This window comes from Oscarella lobularis, chromosome 12 (genome assembly GCF_947507565.1).
Source record: "Oscarella lobularis chromosome 12, ooOscLobu1.1, whole genome shotgun sequence".
NCBI lineage: Eukaryota > Metazoa > Porifera > Homoscleromorpha > Homosclerophorida > Oscarellidae > Oscarella > Oscarella lobularis.
The window spans coordinates 212,339-232,662 of record NC_089186.1 but is presented as its reverse complement, the minus strand read 5'-3'; the positions used below and the strand labels follow the sequence as shown (position 1 = coordinate 232,662).

The 20,324-nt window shown below is 46.5% G+C and overlaps 1 protein-coding gene and 1 long non-coding RNA gene across 2 annotated transcripts; one reads left to right on the top strand and one right to left on the bottom strand.

Annotated features, from left to right (window-relative positions):
* Positions 1-1,950: 1,950 nt before the first annotated feature.
* Positions 1,951-16,122, top strand: LOC136194329 (uncharacterized). The gene is made up of 5 exons (XR_010671614.1): positions 1,951-2,154; positions 2,212-2,311; positions 6,592-6,844; positions 6,904-6,934; positions 16,066-16,122. It is a non-coding gene; the product is annotated as an uncharacterized lncRNA (long non-coding RNA).
* On the bottom strand, positions 2,814-4,706 carry LOC136194326 (uncharacterized). The gene has a single exon (XM_065983411.1). It carries the CDS (start codon positions 4,704-4,706, stop codon positions 3,117-3,119), a length of 1,590 nt encoding a protein of 529 aa, XP_065839483.1. The 3' UTR covers positions 2,814-3,116.
* Positions 16,123-20,324: the final 4,202 nt, after the last annotated feature.

Genomic DNA, 20,324 nt, shown 5'->3' with positions numbered 1-20,324 from the left:
GATGAATGGTGAGACCTTCGTGCTTGTGTGTAGCCGCAGCAAAGTAGGCTTGTCGTGCCGTTTCTTCATTCTCTTGACCCCACCTTTGCAAAAGTAATCAGAAATTCCCTTTTATGTGTTACTGACCTTTACCTAGTAGCCTCTGTTGAGAAAGCGCGTGGATAGCACAGTCTCTTTATTAGACTAACAGACGGCATATCGCGCTTGGTGTGTGCCGCATCCTTGAAATTTGACGCCGTTATTCTTCCAGCTCTGTGAGCAGACCACAGTTTGCTGGACGCCTGATTTCGTGTCTCCGCCTCGATCTTTAACGCCTGGTCGGCGGAAACCTCAAAAAAATTGTTACAGCTGATAGCTTAGGTAGTGTTCGCGTTGCCCTTACTGTAATACTGCTTTTCATTTGTTCACATTTTGTTAGCAGGCTGCAGTAAGAAAGTTCCAATGCTTCAGGATCGTACAGATCCGTAATGGGCTTGGGAAATGACGGATTGCTGGCCTTAGGGACGAAGTCCTTGGCGTACCCAGGAGTGACCAGCAGAATAGCTGGCTTTTGCTTGGCCCCGCTTATCCCGTCGTAAAACGCTTTCAGCTGGTCTTCACTGGGAGGACTAATAACTTTCCCCTCAACCTAGATAGGCGTGCAGTAGCTCTCAGAGGAAGAATTTCCTTCCCAGCAACCTGTGTACTGGCAGGTTCGCCACTCTTCTTCCGCTTTGGGTTGCTGAAGCAGATGTCGCGAACAAATGCAGGCTTGACCTAAAATTCAAGTGTAAGGACAGTCACGTACAACAATCGAACTCACGTTGCGGCGTGGCGGCAACCAAACGCATGACTGGGACGTGCAGGAGTCGTCGCCGCAATTTCGTCGCGCATCAGCAGCATTGACAGCGCAGGAGAGGATTGCCGCTATATGAGAGCATGCTTCTCCCAGTCTATTGTCAGTGAAGTAAGCACGTCATCAATAAGTAAGCACGTCATCAATATGCAAGAAATACCCTGCCATGCAGGTGCAATGCGTAGAAAGAACTTCTCCGTCACGCGCAAAAATTGCCCACGGAAGAAGGTGATCTGCATCTGATCTTTGTGAATGCCTCACCTTGATGCATGTTAACAGATTTGTATGATAGAGTGTACCTGCAACTCACCTTTCCCATGATAACGAATTTCTTTTCTCCAGAAGAATCAAGAAACTTGTGCAATTGCAGATTGTGCACCCAGCCAGCAGATACGAAACTGTCTCCACTAAGCATTCCTTTCCAGGCCTAATGAAGTACTGCAGTCATGGCCGTAAGTCAATGCATTACCCGAACCTTTATTTCCTGTCTTGTGTAAGGACTCGGTGTTGATATCATGTAGATTATCATATCGCTCGATTTCACGTCAGGAATCTCATCAGGAGACGCCGTCCATTCATCAATCTCGTACGGATCAACGAGCAAGCCAGCAGCAGTGACTTTCGCCCTATATCTCGCCTGTGACTCGCGAGAAAGACCGGAGACACGTTTCGAAAGTCGTTCCATTACACGCGCGCTAAGTGTGCCCAGAAAACGCAGCATATACGTTTAATGCGAAATTCAGTGACAGAATGGAATAGCTACACGCGATAGGCACACCCTTCTCCCTCTAAAGTCAACAAAGTAAGCACCGAGTCAGCATAAATTAGAGCCTCATCGTCAACGAGTCACGCCCCCCAAATTAGCTCGCCGCTCCGATACTTGCGGATGTTGAGCGAAATTGGCAGTACTAAAAGCCCTATAAAGACCGTTTCTAAGTGATGAGTACCCGGTCCCCGACGGATAGGGTGGATTTTCATCGATACACCCAGCTGCCCGCAGGCGCGCCCACCAGTTTGCCCACCACGGTCAACGTCACGTGGATCATGACGTCACATGCAACCCCTCTATTGTAAGACGAGTGCACATGCGCACAAAAATCTACCAAAAGACGGTCTTCTCTCGCCTGTACGCCAAAGCTGGGTGGACTAGTGGCACGGACACCTCAGAACGGCCCAACCCAGCCACTAGGAAAGAATGAGCAACGGCATGGAGACGGAAATTGCCGGAATTTGCCTCTCCTTTGGCACGTCATCAGAAATTGCAGTTTCGCTTCAATCGAGTGGCTTTTTGCAGCGTGGGAAAGCGAAAAATATTAGAGGTAAGACCGAAGAAGGCTTCGAAGTACCGAAAAGGGTTCAGTACGTCCATTTCATAGTAATAGCCTGAGCACATTAGCCAACCCGCTCTGTTTTGCAGGGCTAGCTGGCTGAAAATTCTCCATCGTCGATTGTCTCGCAGTTCAATGGATGAATAAGGTTCGTCACGTTCCCTCTTGGGGGCCTCACCTGGTGTAGGCGTGCACTTAGGGGTCAGGCTTTCTGCAGCGTAGATAGAGATCAATTGCAATGCTGTGCCACTGCCCGCGCTTTGGGCATAGAGACCGATTTCATGACCGAATCTAAAACCTAGGGCTATAATTTCTGAACGTGTAATTGAGGGCGGGTTGGGGCTCGAGCGGGGGCTGGTGGCACAGCAACGCATGAAACTCTCATAAAATAGACGTGTGAATTGTGTATGTACGCAGCAGAGAGTGTAGTGGGGACAACATTCGGTCGTAGTTTAGTGACGGCAATTCCGTGCTCTTTGCATAACTACGCTAGTATTCATGGGTCCTTGTTCCCTTGCACTAAGGTTTAGTCGGCGGCTGCTAGTAGGTAGGGCGTTCTAGAGGCTAGAAGGTTGTAGCTCCTTTCCCTCGAACATTAGCTAGCAGCCGCCACGTGCTTTAGACCATTTCTCAATGGATATATGAGGTAATATAGGTTTATTGAAGTACAATATGCGGAGTTTGCAATTCAACAGTCACTCTTTTTTTCTCATTCATTTCCATGCTAATGAACGAGTCACGACAAAACTATTCTAAAATCTACTGGTAGATTCGGAGAATTTCCATTCAGCAAAGTGTCCTTAGTCACGATCGTCTAACCTACCACATGCAGATGGTTTAATTAAGGCGAACAGACAAACGAAACGACAACAACATAGCCACAGCAGAACTACTAGACGGTGTAACACTTCTATTAGTGCCTTGTTGCAATTCCTTACCGCATCCATTGACGATTAGAGTCCTTTCAGCACTGGAACGATTTCTTCAAACGTTGGCCTCTCACACGGGTTTCCATTCCAACACCATATCGCCAATTTTTTCAAATTCTGTCCACAGTCATCCGGAAATTCTGGTCGTAAGTCACTGTGAGCAATTTTATCGATGATTTCTTGACCCAATAACCCCTTCTCATATTTCTCGACGTACGGATACTTTGCCGTCATAATTTCCCACAGCGTTATACCGTAGCTGTAGACGTCGACGGCAACGCCGTACTCTTCCCCGCGAAGTATTTCAGGAGCCCTGAAAAACGCCGTACCGACGGCGCGCGATCCGCGAGCACTTCCACTATCATCGTCTTCGCTGATCTTGGGCGCGATTTTGGTGCAGCCCAAATCGGCGACTTTGACGATTCCCGCGTTGTTGACGAGCAGGTTATCGCACTTGAGATCGCGATGCATTCGATTGATGCGGTGGAGATGACGCATACCCTTGGCCGCGTGTAGAGCGTATTTCACCTGAAGCGCGATATCCATAGGATGATCGCCGTACTTGTCATCCAACTCTTGTCGAACCGACCCTCGTTCCATGTACTCCAGAACGATGAGCGGTTTGTTTTCCGTCGTCTTTCCAGTGCCGATAAAACGAACGATATTGGCGTGGAAAATCGATCGAAGCAATTCGCTCTCGTCTTTGAATTCCTCCAATTGCTTGTCAGTGCAGTCTTCGTCTTTGATTTTGAGAACTTTGACGGCGACGGTTTGATCGCGATACTGAGCGGCCCACACGTCGCCAAACGATCCCTTTCCAATCAATTTTTCAAATTCGATTTCTTCCTTGTCTACCGACCAGATGTCGCATAGTTGAGCGACCGTTTTCTCGGCCATTTCCAATTCGAATCGCGTGTATCTGGCCACACTTTGATGTTTTTTGACGCGCTTTGTACAGTATAGAAAAGCAGCAATTAGTAGTAGAGCGACTACTACTCCCATACCGATGAGATATGTTGTCGGTGTTTCGCACGATTGGCCGGTGAATCCGAAGTAGCAAATGCAAACGGATGTGTAGTCGCTTTGCAAGATGCATTCTCCGTGAGCACACCTGTCTCTCGCACACGTGCAATTTTTGAAGGAAGTCGAGCCGGCTGAACTTGTTACCAAACCGGTTGGACAACCGGTGCAGTTATGTGCACCGTAATGATCACTGTATTGTCCCTTGGGACAGAGGCGGCACGGATACTGAACGTAATTGGAACTGTTCGTTCCAGGTTTGCAGCCTGGAAATTTGAAATCTACGAAGCTAGGTACTTCTGTCTTATTCTCAATCTCTGTGACTATGAAAGTGAATACCGTGTTTCCGCTGCCTGCCTGTAGAAATTTCGTGTTGAAGAACGCAAATGGTAGTTCGTGTTCTTTCACCATCTCCAGGTTCATTTCACTAAGATCTTCTATTAGAAAGTATCCGAATTTGCTTGTTGTCAATGCAAAACGACCCATTGCAGTGCTTGGCCTACTGCAGACGTTTTCCAAAGGATCGTTCACGTGGAAATGCAGTAGTTCTGGGTCAATTGAAGTATTTCTAGAATTCCACGTTATTTCGTTCATGCCAAGCTTTGCATAATATGTTGTCCAATTACAGGAAGAATTGGTTTTAGCAAAGTACACGAACAGCGTATTATTCCATAACAGTGCTTGACCACTGTTGTAGTTTCAACACTGCAGGCCCTTGCTGGACGTCGCAGCAAATTCTTTCCCAAGTTGCTTCCATGCGATTAAAGTCCACTGTTACCATCCATAGAGAATTCAGTTCATTGTCTACACCGCCGAATAGAAGCAGCGATCCGTTTTCTATTGAGTCCATCGTAGCGTACGACGTGAGCTGTGTGGGCGCGTTTCCAAGAGAACGAACCTTTGTCCATATTCGTTTATTTATGCTATACACCCAAAGATCGTCTGATGAACTGTAGCTGCGACTAGTTCCATAGAAGACCACGTACTGATGATCTTGGGTCGCTAAACGAGCGTTCGTTTTACGTGTTCCTGGCATGTGATCTAGATCGTAGAGCGTCCATCTGCGAAAGTCTTTTTCAAACAGCCACATGTTCACCTCTTGGTCCTCTTCGAGCACGAGGTACCAAGTAGTGTCACTTACGCGAACCAGACTTGCATCTAGGTCATCATAACTAACAGGGTACTTATTGGTGTAATGAATTTCTTCAAACACGGCTATTGAATCCGTTTTCAAAATTTGAAGAAGTTTGTCTATCTGTAGCTTCCAAAGTTTCACTTGAACGCTAAGCTGCTTTAGAAGCGACACAAAGACTATTTGATCATCTAGAAGCAGAAACTTTGCCGGAACGGTTTCGTCTCTACATAGATCGCCTCCAAATTCGACGCTTACGCATTGGAATAGATTTCCCGTTACATTGTACACTCCAAGTAGTTCATCGTCCACTTGAAATATGAGCAGTCCGTACTCTTTGACATAAACTATGCCTTCCTGATAAAGGAACGTAACATTTTCATAATTTGGGCAAGCGCTATCAATCGTTTTCGAAGCCCATGTCTCGTTCGTTACGTCAAAAATCCACGCTGTTTGACTGTTATGCGTCAGCCAGTAAATTTGGTCTTCGTTTACCGAAAATGCGTATCTGTCGACGAAAGTATTGAGAGGCCACGAGCTGGCGTTAATTTTAATCCATTCATATTGCAGGCTTTTGTCGTCTACACAGCGAAGCTCCCAGAAATCCGTATTTTCGGTATAAAACAAGGAAGTTCCGCCGTAAATATACAGCGACTCCTTACATTGACATGGGCTTTTCTCTTCATAACGTGTAAACGCCTTGTGGTAGTCGCGACCTTGAGGGCCATTTTCCAAATTTTGACGAACCCACTCTTCGCTTTCACCGTCAAAAATCATCAACGTAGTCGTGTGAAACGTAGTCTCTATCGAGTCGTATATGTGTCGGGATCCACCGAACGCAACGGCTCTCGTTTCGCATAAACTTGTAATCGAATTACCGCTCAAGCGATCGAATTCCGCTATTTGTGATAGCGTCGTCCACGAAGCCGTTCTCGGCGAATACGTCCACGTCATTCCCGCGTAGTCAACGAATAGTAGTCGGGATTTGGCCTGAGACGGCTCTGCTTTTCGTCGATATGTGAAAGCGCGTTCGGTCGGGTTGGCGTGACCCTGGTAGTATTGGTGGATTCCTTCGGGCCAGTTTGGCGTCAAGTCGAGGTCCTCTTTTAAAGCTACGTCATTAGCCGGGATATTTTTTCCGTCTGATGTGCGGAACAATGTGGTAAAGAAGAGGGCTAACCGAAGGACGACGAGATGCATTGTAGGGGCGTTCTGAGGAGTATAGTGTCACTGTTAGTGTAAGGATGTACACAGGGGTGTACAGTACAGTAGTCTAGTACCAAAAATGTGGGCGTGGACTAAGAATTCGCGTAGAATTTTGAGATAACAAGCACAAGCATCATGTAGACGCAGAATAATGAAGAAGACGGACAGTTTCTGTGATTTGCGGAAAGGAAGTGTGAAGGAGCTCCAGCCATTTCTAGCGCGCGCACTACGGCAAAGGAGAAAGGAGCGCATGGCAACATTCGCCACTGTTTTGGCATCCCGCGGGCGGAATCAGCAGTATCATTGTGATTGAAAGGCATCTACTGTGTGGGAGATCGAAACGAGCCAGCCCTGAGGCCGAATATCGCTTCGAAGAAGGCCTCGATACGTCCAGGTACGCTACACAGCATCCGACAGGCATTTAAACCAACGTGCTGTGTTTATCTATTGTAGAACTTGAAGAAACATGGCACGACTCGATAAAGTAAGTCCAATCCCTCTTGGGGGCCCCCATCTGGTGTAGGCGTGCACTGAGGGGGGCAGCCCTTTCTGCAGCGTACATAGAGATAGATTGCAATGCCGTGCCACTGGCCGCGCTCTGGGCATAGACCGACTTCATGACCGAATCTAAAACTAGGACTTTGATTTCTGAACGTGTAATCGAGGGCGGGTTGGGGCTCGAGCGAGAGCTGGTGGCACAGCGGCGCATGAAACTCGACGTGTGAATCGTGTATGTACGCTGCAGAGAGTGTAGTGGGGACAGCCTTTCGGTCGTAGTCTAGTTGTTTCCGAGCTCGTTGCATAACTACGCTAGTGTTCATGGGTCCTTGTTTCCTCGCACTAAGGTTTAGTTGGCGGCTGCTAGTAGGTAGGGCGGTCTAGAGGCTAGAAGGTTGTAGCTCCTTTCCCTCGAACATTAGCTAGCAGCCGCCACGTGCTTTAGACCATTTCATTTCTCACGGGATGTATAAAAGGTAATGTAGGTTGATTAGAATGAATTCTCAGGCAACCGCTAATATTTTTTTCAACGAAATACGACTACTAAACTAGACATCAATGATTTTCCAGTCAGTGCGTGTCTTTCCCTATCTCGCCACTGACCGTTTAGGACAGAAACACAGACAAATAATGACGATTCTATGTCCCTTTCACTGCCATCTTCCTTCTTGATTCTATCAACTCGATTCGGCACTAAAAGAGAGAGAGTCTTAATTTAGGAACGTTTTTTCTTACGCATCTCCTTACCACATTAGCAGCCAGAGTCCTTTAAGCACTGGTACGATCTCTTCAAATGTTGGCCGTTCAGAGGGATTCCCATTCCAGCACCATTCGGCCAATTTTTTCAAATTACTCTCGCAATGAGCCGGAAATTCCGGTCGCGCGTCACTGTGAATGACATCATCCAGGATTTCTCGCATTGCCAATCCTTGCTCGAACTTCTCGACGTAAGGATATTTTGCCGTCATAATTTCCCACAAAGTAATACCGTAGCTGTAAACGTCGACGGCAACGCTGTACGCTTCGCCGCGAAGTATTTCCGGAGCTCTGAAAAGCGCCGTGCCGACGGCGCGTGTACCGCGAACGCTTCCGCCGTCGTCTTCGCTGATCTTGGGTGCGATTTTAGTGCAGCCCAAATCGGCGACTTTGACGATTCGCTTGTTGTTGACGAGTAGGTTGTCGCACTTGAGATCGCGATGCATTCGATTGATTCCATGGAGAGGATGCATTCCCTTGGCCACGTGTAGCGCGTATTTGACTTGATGCTCGATTTCCATGGGATGATCACCGTACTTGTCATCCAACTCTTTTCGGACTGACCCTTGTTCCATGTATTCCAAAACGATGAAGGGCTTGTTTTCCGCTGTCTTTCCGGTTCCAATGAAGCGGACGATGTGCGCGTGGAAAATCGATCGAAGCAACTCGCTCTCGTCTCGGAATTCTTGTAATTGCTCGTTGGTGCAATCTTGCTCTGTTATTTTGAGGACTTTGACGGCGACGGTTTCGTCGCGGTACTGAGCCGTCCACACGTCGCCGAACGACCCCTGTCCAATCAAGCGGTCGAAGTGAACTTCGTTTTCTTTTACTGACCAGATTTCGAATAGTTCAGCTACCGTTTCTTCAGCGATTTCCAGTTCGGCTCTCGTGTAATTGGCCGCTTTCTGATGTCTTTTGACGCGCTTGATGCAGTATAGGAAGGCCGCGATTAATAACACTGTCACTGCTGTTCCCAAACCTATGAGGTACGTTGTCGGTATATCACACGATTCTCCCGTGAATCCATTATTACAAAGGCATACGATTGTGTTGTCGTTTTTTACAATGCATTTTCCATTGGCACATTTTCCAACTGGGCACGTGCAATTTGCTAAGGAAGTTGAGCCTGTTGTTTTTGTTACCAAACCGATTGGACAATCAGTGCAAACAGTTGCACCGTAATTATTGCTGTATTGTCCCGTTGGGCAAGGGCGACACGGATAACGAAAGTAGTCGGAACTGTTCGTCCCGGGCTTGCATTCTGGAAGTTTGAAACTTTCTAAACCGACCACGGCAGTCTTGTTTTTAGACGTATCCCAACGTCGAATGAAGCTGAATATTGTTTTCGCGCTACTGAGCAGTAAGGGATCATAGCTAGAGAAAGAAAGTCCATTTTTCATCTCGACCACTTTCAGTTTCGCTTGACGGAGATCTTCGATCAGTAGGTCCCCACCGGCATTGGCTGTTAATGCAAAGCGCTCAATTACAGCGCTTGACCTACCGCAGAAGTTTTTCGATTTTTTGCGATTTGAAGTGGCCTTCCACTTGAATTTACCATTGCCAAGTCGCGCTTGGTATGTTTGCCATTTGCAAGACGTTTTAGTTTTCGCAAAGTAGACGTAGAACGTGTTATTCCATATTGCGCTCGACCACCGCTGAAGTTTTTTTAGTGTCCTCTGTCTACCGTCGCAACAAAGTCTTTTCCAAGATACGCTCATGTCTTTGAAATCGACTGTTGCCATCCAAAGCGAACTCGCTTTATGGTCTATACCGCCGAATAGAAGCAGGGATCCGTTCTTCATCGAGTTCATCGTAGCGTAGGAAGTTAGTCTGTCCGGCTCATTTCCGCGGGAGAGCACTCTTGTCCATATTCGTAAATTGGTGCTGTATATCCAAAGACCGTCCGTTCCAAAGATAGCCACGCAGTTGTTCCTGACTGATGCATAAGCCAAGAAACGAGCATCTGTTCGTGGCATTTGATCCGGATCGTAGAGCGTCCACCTGAGATAGTCGCTTTCAAATCGCCACATGTGCAGTTTTAGACCTTCTTCGAGGACGAGATACCAAGCAGCGTCGCTGATGTGTACCAGTCTTGCGCTCGCATTGAAAAGGGGATACTTCACCGTGGGAAGGATTTCTTGAAAATTTACTTCTAAATGCGAGCCACTTGACAATATTTTTAGAAGGTCTGCTGTCTGCAACGCAGAAAGTTTGATCTGAGCTTCATTTCCAAGAATCTTTAGAGATACGAGAAGTATTTCATTTTTTAGTAGCAGAATCTTTGCGGGAGTGTGTTCACCATTGACTTCTACGCAGTGAAATAGGTTTTTATTTGTTTCGTACACTCCTAGGAGAGAACCCTGTAATTGGAATATGAGTAGTTGGTCTTCTTCCTGATATACCATGTCTTCTTGTTCGGAGAAAGCTGTGCTTTTTGAGCAAACGCGGCTGATCGGTTTTTCAGCCCATTTCTTTTTCTTCGTCAATTTTAAATTAAACGCGTTTTTGACGTTTCTTCGTATCCAGCGAATGTGGTTATTTTGTACTGAAAAGGCGTGCAGATTGGCAAGCGAAATTGGCGGACTCCCGATGTTGGTGATTTTTATCCATTGATACTTCATGCTTTTGTCGTCTACACATTGAAGCTCCCAGAAATCATTTAGCTGATTGCCAGATTCATCAGAGAAGCCGCCGTATAGAAACATTGACATCTTGCATTGGCATTTGGTGCTCTCTTTTCTGTTCTGTGTGAATGTCCTGTGCCCATGGCGGGAACTAGGAGCGGTATTCGCACTTTTAACAACAGTCCACTCTTCACTGTCACCGTCAAAAAGCCATAGGTTGGTGTTCCACGATTTTACGACGGTTCCGTTGCTGTTTACTTCCTTGTATCCACCGAAGACAAGAACTCTAGTTTCGCAAAGACTGGTAATCGAACTTCCTCTCAGATGACTAAATTTGTTCACGGTAGAGAGTGCCGTCCACGAAGCTGTTTCCTGCGAGTAAGTCCACGTAACGCCTTGGTAGTCAACAAACAGTATTCGAGTTTTGGCTTCCGAAGGGTTCGCTTTTCTTCGATATGTTGCAGCGCGTGGAGTTTGGGACCCCGAAGAAAGGACTAGGGGTAAGTTTCGCCCCCAGTCCGAGTCCTCTTTTACTACCTTTTCCCACTGACCAGTGGTGGTAATTTGTCCTTCTCCGACGTCGCAGAGTGCGGCGAAATAGATGGCTAACTGGAGGGCGACGCGATGCATTGCAGCTGTGAACTGCCGGTGCAGCGAAGACTTTGGACTGATTCCTGATTGCCAATGAATGTATGTATGAATTGGCTCAACAGTTGTTTGGCAGGTGGACTCAGCATTCGTTTGCAGGTGTAGGTTCATTAATTAATAAAACATCAAATGTTTTTTGCTTCACAATTACATTAATTAAGGCTTCGAAGATGTAAACGTAAATGTACAGGTTGTATAGTCCGTATAAACGTTTGAGCCAAAAACCAACCTTTCACTGAATCTGCCATATAGACAAAATTTTATTGAAGTTTATAGTGTAACCTATAAAACCCCGTAGAAAGGGATTTCAGCGAACAACTACAGTACAGGTAGTCAGAAAAGCGAATGCAAAACAGTTTCGATTTTAGAACAATCGCTGTCTAAAAATAACTTGCAAAATGAGGTCCTAGCGTGCACTACAGTATGAACAAGCAACAGGCAAGGCCAACAGCAATTGTTCGCATTCCCACGCAGCGAATGCCTTCGGACTAAAGCGATGGGATATTTTTAGACACCGAGAATGTCAAAGCAGAGGGTAAACTCTGAAAAGAGTCAACGGTAAGGCCAAAAATCGCTTCGAAGTCGTGAATAGGTCCTCGACTCGTACAGACACGCTACCCGCACGGCATCAGCTTTATAATCCGAGTCCTTGCCTTGGGATGGGCCCTGCACTTTTCCTTACTGAACTCCAATAGAGTTACTTTTTGTTCTAGTGATATAAGGTAATGTAGGTTTATTAGAATGAGTTCTCAGGCTAACGCTAATATTTTTTCTTGACAAATTTCATAATATTCAACGAATTACGAGTGCTAAACTAGACATCAATGATTTTCTAGTCAGTGCGTGTCTTTCCCTATCTCATCACTGACGGTTTAGGACGGAAACACAGACAAATAATGACGATTCTATGTCCCTTTCACTGCCATCTTCCTTCTTGATTCTATCAACTCGATTCAGTACTAAAAGAGAGGGAGTCTTAATTTAGGAACGTTTTTTCTTACGCATCTCCTTACCACATTGGCAACCAGAGTCCTTTAAGCACTGGAACGATCTCTTCAAATGTTGGCCGTTCAGACGGATTCCCATTCCAGCACCATTCGGCTAATTTTTTCAAATTACTCTCGCAGCGAGCCGGAAATCCCGGTCGCACGTCACTGTGAGTGACATCATCGAGAATTTCTCGGGTTGTCAATCCTTGCTCGTACTTCTCGAAGTAAGGATGTTTTGCCGTCACAAGTTCCCACAGCGTAATACCGTAGCTGTAAACGTCGACGGCAACGCTGTACGCTTCGCCGCGAAGTATTTCGGGAGCTCTGAAAAACGCCGTGCCGACGGCGCGTGTACCGCGAACACTTCCGCCGTCGTCTTCGCTGATCTTGGGTGCGATTTTCGTGCAGCCCAAATCGGCGACTTTGACGATGCCTAGGCGGCTGACCAGTAGGTTGTCGCACTTGAGATCGCGATGCATTCGATTGATGCGGTGGAGATGACGCATTCCCTTGGCCGCGTGTAGCGCGTATTTGACTTGATGCTCGATCTCCATGGGATGATCACCGTACTTGTCATCCAACTCTTTTCGGACTGACCCTTGTTCCATGTATTCCAAAACGATGAAGGGCTTGTTTTCCGCTGTCTTTCCGGTTCCAATGAAGCGGACGATGTGCGCGTGGAAAATCGATCGAAGCAACTCGCTCTCGTCTCGGAATTCTTGTAATTGCTCGTTGGTGCAATCTTGCTCCGTTATTTTGAGGACTTTGACGGCGACGGTTTCGTCGCGGTACTGAGCCGTCCACACGTCGCCAAACGACCCCTGTCCGATCAAGCGGTCGAATTCAACTTCGTTTTCGTTTACTGACCAGATTTCGAATAGTTCAGCTACCGTTTCTTCAGCGATTTCTAGTTCGGCTCTCGTGTAGTTGGCCGCTTTCTGATGTCTTTTGACGCGCTTGATGCAGTATAGGAAGGCAGCGATTAATATCACTGTCCCTGCTGTTCCCAAACCTATGAGGTACGTTGTCGGTATGTCACACGATTCTCCCGTGAATCCTGTATTACAAAGGCATACGATTGCGTTGTCGTTTTGTACGATGCATTTTCCATTGGCACATTTTCCAACTGGGCACGTGCAATTTGCTAAGGAAGTCGAGCCTGTTGTTGTTGTTACCAAACCGATTGGACAATCGGTGCAAACAGTTGCACCGTATTTATTGCTGTATTGTCCCGTTGGGCAAGGGCGACACGGATAACGAAAGTAGTCGGAACTGTTCGTCCCAGGCTTGCATTCTGGAAGTTTGAAACTTTCTAAACCGACCACGGCAGTCTTGTTTTTAGACGTATCCCAACGTCGTATGAAGCTGAATATTGTTTTCGCGCTACTGAGCAGTAAGGGCTTATAGCTAGAGAAAGGAAGTCCATTTTTCATCTCGACCACTTTCAGTTTCGCTTGACGGAGATCTTCGATCAGTAGATCCCCACCGGCATTGGCTGTTAATGCAAAGCGCTCGATTACAGCGCTTGACCTTCCGCAGAAGTTTTTCGATTTTTTGCGATTTGAAGTGGCCTTCCACTTGAATTTACCATTGCCAAGTCGCGCTTGGTATGTTCGCCATTTGCAAGACGTTTTGGTTTTCGCAAAGTAGACGTAGAACGTGTTATTCCATATTGCGCTCGACCACCGCTGAAGTTGTTTTAGTGTCCTCTGTCTACCGTCGCAACAAAGTCTTTTCCAAGATACACTCATGTCCTTGAAATGGACTGTTGCCATCCAAAGTGAACTCGCTTTATGGTCTATACCGCCGAATAGAAGCAGGGATCCGCTCTTCATCGAGTTCATCGTAGCGTAGGAAGTTAGTCTGTCCGGCCCATTTCCGCGGGAGAGCACTCTTGTCCATATTCGTAAATTGGTGCTGTATATCCAAAGACCGTCACTTCCAAAGATAGCCACGCAGTTGTTCCTGGCTGATGCATAAGCCAAGAAACGAGCATCTGTTCGTGGCATTTGATCCGGATCGTAGAGCGTCCACCTGAGATAGTCCCTTTCAAATCGCCACATGTGCAGTTTTAGACCTTCTTCGAGCACGAGATACCAAGCAGCGTCGCTGATGCGTACCAGTCTTGCGCTCGCGTTGAAAAGGGGATACTTCGCCGTGGGAATGATTTCTTGAAAATTTGCTTTTGAACCACTTGACAATATTTTTAGAAGGTCTGCTGTCTGCAACGCAGAAAGTTTGATCTGAGCTTCATTTCCAAGCAACTTTAGAGATACGAGAAGTATTTCATTTTTTACTAGCAGAATCTTTGAGGGAGCGTGTTCACTATTGACTTCTACGCAGTGAAATAGGTTTTTATTTGTTTCGTACACTCCTAGGAGAGAACCCCGTAATTGGAATATGAGTAGTTGGTCTTCTTCCTGATAGACCATGTCTTCTTGTTCGGAGAAAGATGCGCCTTTTGAGCAAACGCGGCTGATCGGTGTTTTAGTCCATCTCTTTCTCTTCGTCAATTTTAAATTAAACATGTTTTTGGCGCTTCTTTGTATCCAGCGAATTTCGTTGTTTTGTACTGAAAAGGCGTGCAGATTGCCAAACGAAATTGGCGGATTCCCGATGTTGGTGATTTTTATCCATTGATACTTCATGCTTTTGTCGTCTACACATTGAAGCTCCCAGAAATCAGTTATCTGATTGTCAGATTCATCAGAGAAGCCGCCGTATAGAAACATTGACATCTGGCATTGGCATTTGCTGCTCTCTTTTCTGTTCTGTGTGAATGTCCTGTGGTCATGGCGGGCACTAGGAGCGGTATTCGCACTTTTAACAACAGTCCACTCTTCACTTTCACCGTCAAAAAGCCATAGGTCGGTGGTCCACGATTTTTCGACGGTTCCGTTCCGGTTTACTTCCTTGTATCCACCGAAGACAAGAACTCTAGTTTCGCAAAGACTGGTAATCGAACTTCCTCTCAGATGACTAAATTTGTTCACGGTAGGAAGTGCCGTCCACGAAGCTGTTTCCTGCGAGTAAGTCCACGTAACGCCTTGGTAGTCAACAAACAGTATTCGAGTTTTGGCTTCCGAAGGGTTCGCTTTTCGTCGATATGTTGCAGCGCGTGGAGTTGGGGACCCCGAAGAAAGGACTAGGGGTAAGTTTCGCCCCCAGTCCGAGTCATCTTTTACTACCTTTTCCCACTGACCAGTGGTGGTAATTTGCCCTTCTCCGACGTCGCAGAGTGCGGCGAAATAGATGGCCAACTGGAGGACGAAGCGATGCATTGCAGCTGTAGCTGTGCAGCAATGACTTTGGGCTGGTTCCTGATTGCCAATGAGTGTATGTATGGCTCAACAGTTGTTTGCCAGGTGGACTCAGCATTCGTTTGCAGGTGTACGTCCATTAATTAATAAAACATCTCGTTCAAGTCTGCGAGCGGAAAGAACGCACGTGGGGGGAAAAAACGAACAGCGACTGTTATACAGCGACTGTTATGTTACTTCACAATTTAATTAAGGCTTCGAAGATGTAAACGTAAATGTACAGCTAGGTTGTATAGTCCGTGTAAACGTTTGAGCCAAAAACCAAGCTTTCATAGACAAAATTTTATTGAAGTTTATAGTGTAACCTATAAAACGCCCGTAGAAAGGGATTTCAAGAAATAATTACAGTACAGGTAGTCAGAAAAGCGAATGAAAAAGCTTCGATTTTTGTAACTTCGTGAACGTTCGCTGTTTAAAAATAATTTGTAAAATGAGGTCAGGTATCCCTAGCGTGCACTACAGTATGATAACAAGCAACAGGCAAGGCCAACAGCAATTGTTCGCGAGCGAATGCCTTCGGACTAAAGCGATGGGCTATTTTAGACACCGAGAATGTCAAAGCAGAGGTAAACTCCGAAACGAGTCAAGGCCGAAAATCGCTTCGAAGTCGTGAATAAGAGGTCCTCGACTCGTACAGACACGCTACCCGCACGGCATCATCTTTCTAATCCGAGTCCTTGCCTTGGGATGGGCCCCGCACTTTTCCTTACTGAACTCCAATACAGTTACTTTTGTTCTAGTGATCAAACACGATCCGCATCTAATTTATCGTTTTTTTAGGACTGGCGGAAGATTCTCCACTGTCAATTGTGGCGCAACTCAACGGATGAATAAAGTAGGCCCAATCCCTCTTGGGGGCCCCCATCTGGTGTAGGCGTGCACTTAGGGGGCAGTCCTTTTGCAGCGTACATAGAGATAGATTGCAACGCTGTGCCACTGCCCGCGCTTTGGGCATAGACCGATTTCATGACCGAATCTAAAACTAGGGCTTTGATTTCTGATCGTGTAATCGAGGGCGGGTTGGGGCTCAAGTGGGGGCTGGTGGCACAGCGGCGCATGAAACTCGACGTGTAAATCGTGTATGTACGCAGCAGAGAGTGTAGTGGGGACAACATTCGGTCATAGTTTAGTTGTCTGATTCCTTGCTCTTTGCATAACTACGCTAGTATACATGGGTCCTTGTTCCCTTGCAATAAGGTTTAGTTGGCGGCTGCTAGTAGGTAGGGCGGTCTAGAGGCTAGAAGGTTGTAGCTCCTTTCCCTCGAACATTAGCTAGCAGCCGCCACGTGCTTTAGACCATTTCGTTTCTCACGGGATATATGAAAGGTAATGTAGGTTTATTAGAATGAATTCCCAAGCTACCGCTCACTTTTTTTTTCTATCGACAAATTTCATAATATTCAACGAAAAACGACTGATAAACTAGACATCAGTCAGTGCGTGGCTTTCCTCTCTCACCACTGACAGTTTTAGGACAGAAACACAGACAAATAATGGCGATTCTATGTCACTTTCACTGCTATCTTCCTTCGTGATTCTATGAACTCGATTCAGCACTAAAGAGAGGGAGTCTTTAAGAACGTTTTTTCCTTACGCGATTCCTTACCACATTGGCAACCAGAGTCCTTTAAGCACTGAAACGATCTCTTCAAATGTTGGCCTCTCAAACGGGTTCCCATTCCAGCACCATTTGGCCAATTTTTTCAAACTCTCGTCGCAGTGAGCCGGGAATTCCGGTCGTAGGTCACTGTGCGTGATTTGATCCAAGATGTCTCGGCTTGTCAATCCTTGCTCGAATTTCTCGAAGTAAGGATGTCGTGCCGTCATAAGTTCCCACAACGTTACTCCGTAGCTGTAAACGTCGACGGCAACGCTGTACGCTTCCCCGCGAAGAATTTCAGGAGCCCTGAAAAACGCCGTGCCGACGGCGCGCGTTCCGCGAACGCTTCCCCCGCTCTCGTCACTGATCTTGGGCGCGATTTTGGTGCAGCCCAAGTCGGCGACTTTGACGATTCCCACGTTGTTGACGAGTAGGTTGTCGCACTTGAGATCGCGGTGCATTCGATCGATTCTATGGAGATGACGCATTCCCTTTGCCGCGTGTAGGGCGTATTTGACTTGAAGCTCGCTATCCATAAGATGATCATCCAACTCTTTTCGAACCGAGCCTCCTTCCATGTATTCCAAAACGATGAACGGTTTGTTATCCGCTGTCATTCCAGTGCCGATGAAGCGAACGATGTGCGCGTGGAAAATTGATCGAAGCAACTCGCTCTCGTCTTTGAATTCTTGCAATTGCTCGTTAGTGCAATCTTGCTCCGTAATTTTGAGAACTTTGACGGCGACAATTTGATCTCGGTATTGCGCCGTCCACACGTCGCCGAACGATCCACGTCCGATCAGGCAGTCAAATTCAATTTCGTTTTCGTCTACCGACCAGATGTCAGATAATTCAGCGACCGTTTCTGCAACGATTTCCAATTCGGCTCGCGTGTCCTCAGCCATATTTTTATGTTTTCTGACGCGCTTTATGCAGTATAGAAAGACGGCGAATATTAGCACTGCGAGTAGTATTCCCATACCTATGATGTACGTTGTCGGCGTTTCACACGATGGGCCGGTAAATCCCGCATTGCAAATGCAATGGGTCGTCTGATCGCTTTGTACGATACATATTCCATTAGCGCACTTTCCGACCGGACACGTGCAATTTTGTATGGAAGTCGAGCCTCTTTGTCTCGTTACCAAACCAGGCGGGCAAGCGGTGCAATTACCACCGTAATGATCATTGTATTGTCCCATTGGGCAGGGGCGACACGGATGAAGAGTGTAATCGGAACTGATAGTCCCAGGCTCGCACCCTGGAAGATCGAAACGTTCTAAAGCGACAATAGATGTCTTCTTCCGTTTTGAGAAATGCCGTGATACGACGTTAAACACTGCGTTACCGCTACCGACGAGTAGGTTCTTTTCATTAGACGAAGAAGTTTCGTTCGCCATTCGTATCATTTTTAATTTGATTCGACTGAAATCTTCAATGAGAAGGTCTCCAGTGACCGTGGCTGTAAACGCAAAGCGACCCAATGCTGCGCTTGACGCACCGCAGACGTTTTTCAGTGTCATTTCTTTGCGAATTGACGTGACGTTCCACGTCAATTTGCCAATGTCAAGTCGTGTGTGGTACGTTTCCCATTCGCAAAAAGATTTGGTTTTCAGGAAGTAGACGTAGAACGTGTTATTCCATATTGCGCTCGACCACCGTTGAAGTGGTCCTGTAGGCTCATGTTCTCTCTGTTTACCGTCGCAACAAATTCTTTTCCAAGTCACTTTCATTCGTTTGAAATCGACTGTTGCCATCCAAAGCGAACTCGCTTTGTTGTCTATTCCGCCGAATAGAATCAGTGATCCGTTGTTCATCAAGTTCATCGTAGCGTACGAAGTTAGTTTATTTGGCGCTTTTCCAATGGGGAGAACCTTTGTCCATATTCGTGAATCGGTGCTGTATATCCAAAGATGATCAGTTCCAATAATAGCCACGCAATCATTTTCGGTTGCTGAATAAGCCATTAATTCCCAAGAGCTGGCTTCGTCTGTTTTTGGCTTCTGATCTGGATCGTATAGTGTCCACCTGAGGTGGTCATTTTCATATCGCCACATTTGCACCCGTTGTTTTGCTTGGACCATGAGATACCAGACAGCGTCGTTGATTCTAACCAGTCGTGCGTCTCCTTTGAAACCGGGAGACTTCCCCGTAAAGAGAACTCTTCCAAAACGTGGTGCTTTATGTGTCTTACCATTTTTCACAGCTAGTAGAAGCTTCTTTTTCCATAACACCATAAATCTGATTCGTGTCTTATAAATGGGCTTGTCTTGAGCTACGAGAAGTAATTTGTACTTCAGCAGTAGAATCTTTGCGGGAGTTTCTTTCATCAATGTGCCAAGACTTCCTTCGACTTTGACGCAGTGAAAGCGATTTTTATTTACATCGTAAACTCCTAGTAACGAACTTAGCAATTGGACAATCAGCAGTTGGTGTTCCTTGTCATAGACCATGTTTGCTTGATCAGAATAACTAAAAGCATTTTTAGGGCAAGTACTGTCGATCACTTTTGAATCCCATTTCTTCGTTGTCATGTCCAATATCCACGCTCTATGGCTCTCGCGTGTCAGCCAGTACACGCTTTCACTGTCCACCGAAAATGCGTGCCGATGGGCAAAATTTTGTAGAGGCCACGAGGTCGTGTTGACTTGTATCCATTGATACTTCATGCTTCTGTCGTCTACACAACGAAGCTCCCAGATGTCCTCTAGGTGGACTTTGGAAGACGGAGAAACGCCGCCATATACAAACATTGACTCCTTGCATTGGCACGTGCTTTTATTTTTGTACTGCGTGAATGTCTTGTGGCCATAACGGGCCTCAGGTCCCTTTGTTAGGCTTTGAAGAACAGTCCACTCTTCGTTTTCACCGTTGAAAAGCCATAATCTATTGTCATTATGCCGCGATCTTGTCAGTTGTCCGTTTCTAAATACTTGCTGGTAACCACCAAAAACAGCAGCTCTTGTTTCGCAGAGGCTGGTAATCGAATTTCCGTGCAGGTGATAGAAATGGTTGTTTGTGGAAAGCGCTGTCCACGAAGCTGTTTCCTGCGAGTAAGTCCACGTAACGCCGGCATAGTCAACAAATAGTATTCGAGTGGGGGCTCGCGAAGGATTTGCCTTTCGCCGATAAGTTATGGCGCGTTCGGTTGGGATAGCGTAGCCCCATTTAGAATAAGTAAATTCATGTGCTGATAGGGGCGAGTTTTGCTCCCAATCCCAGCTCTCTTTTATTACGTGTTCCCAATGACCTGTGCTACTTTTCCCTTCTCCAATGTTACAAAGTGCGACGCAATAGATGGCCAATCGTAAGACGACGAGATGCATTGCAGACGTAAGGGAACAGGCAGCGTAGTGGTCACTTGCTCACAGTAACTGACGGATGCGCAGGATCTGTTGTGTATGGGCCCAAAATGCCTGCATTGCATATTTAGTTAAAC

What these genes read in the sequence shown, in the direction of transcription:
- LOC136194326 (XM_065983411.1), bottom strand. Translation starts at nt 4,706, where the DNA reads ATGAACGAAATAACGTGGAATTCTAGAAATACTTCAATTGACCCAGAA.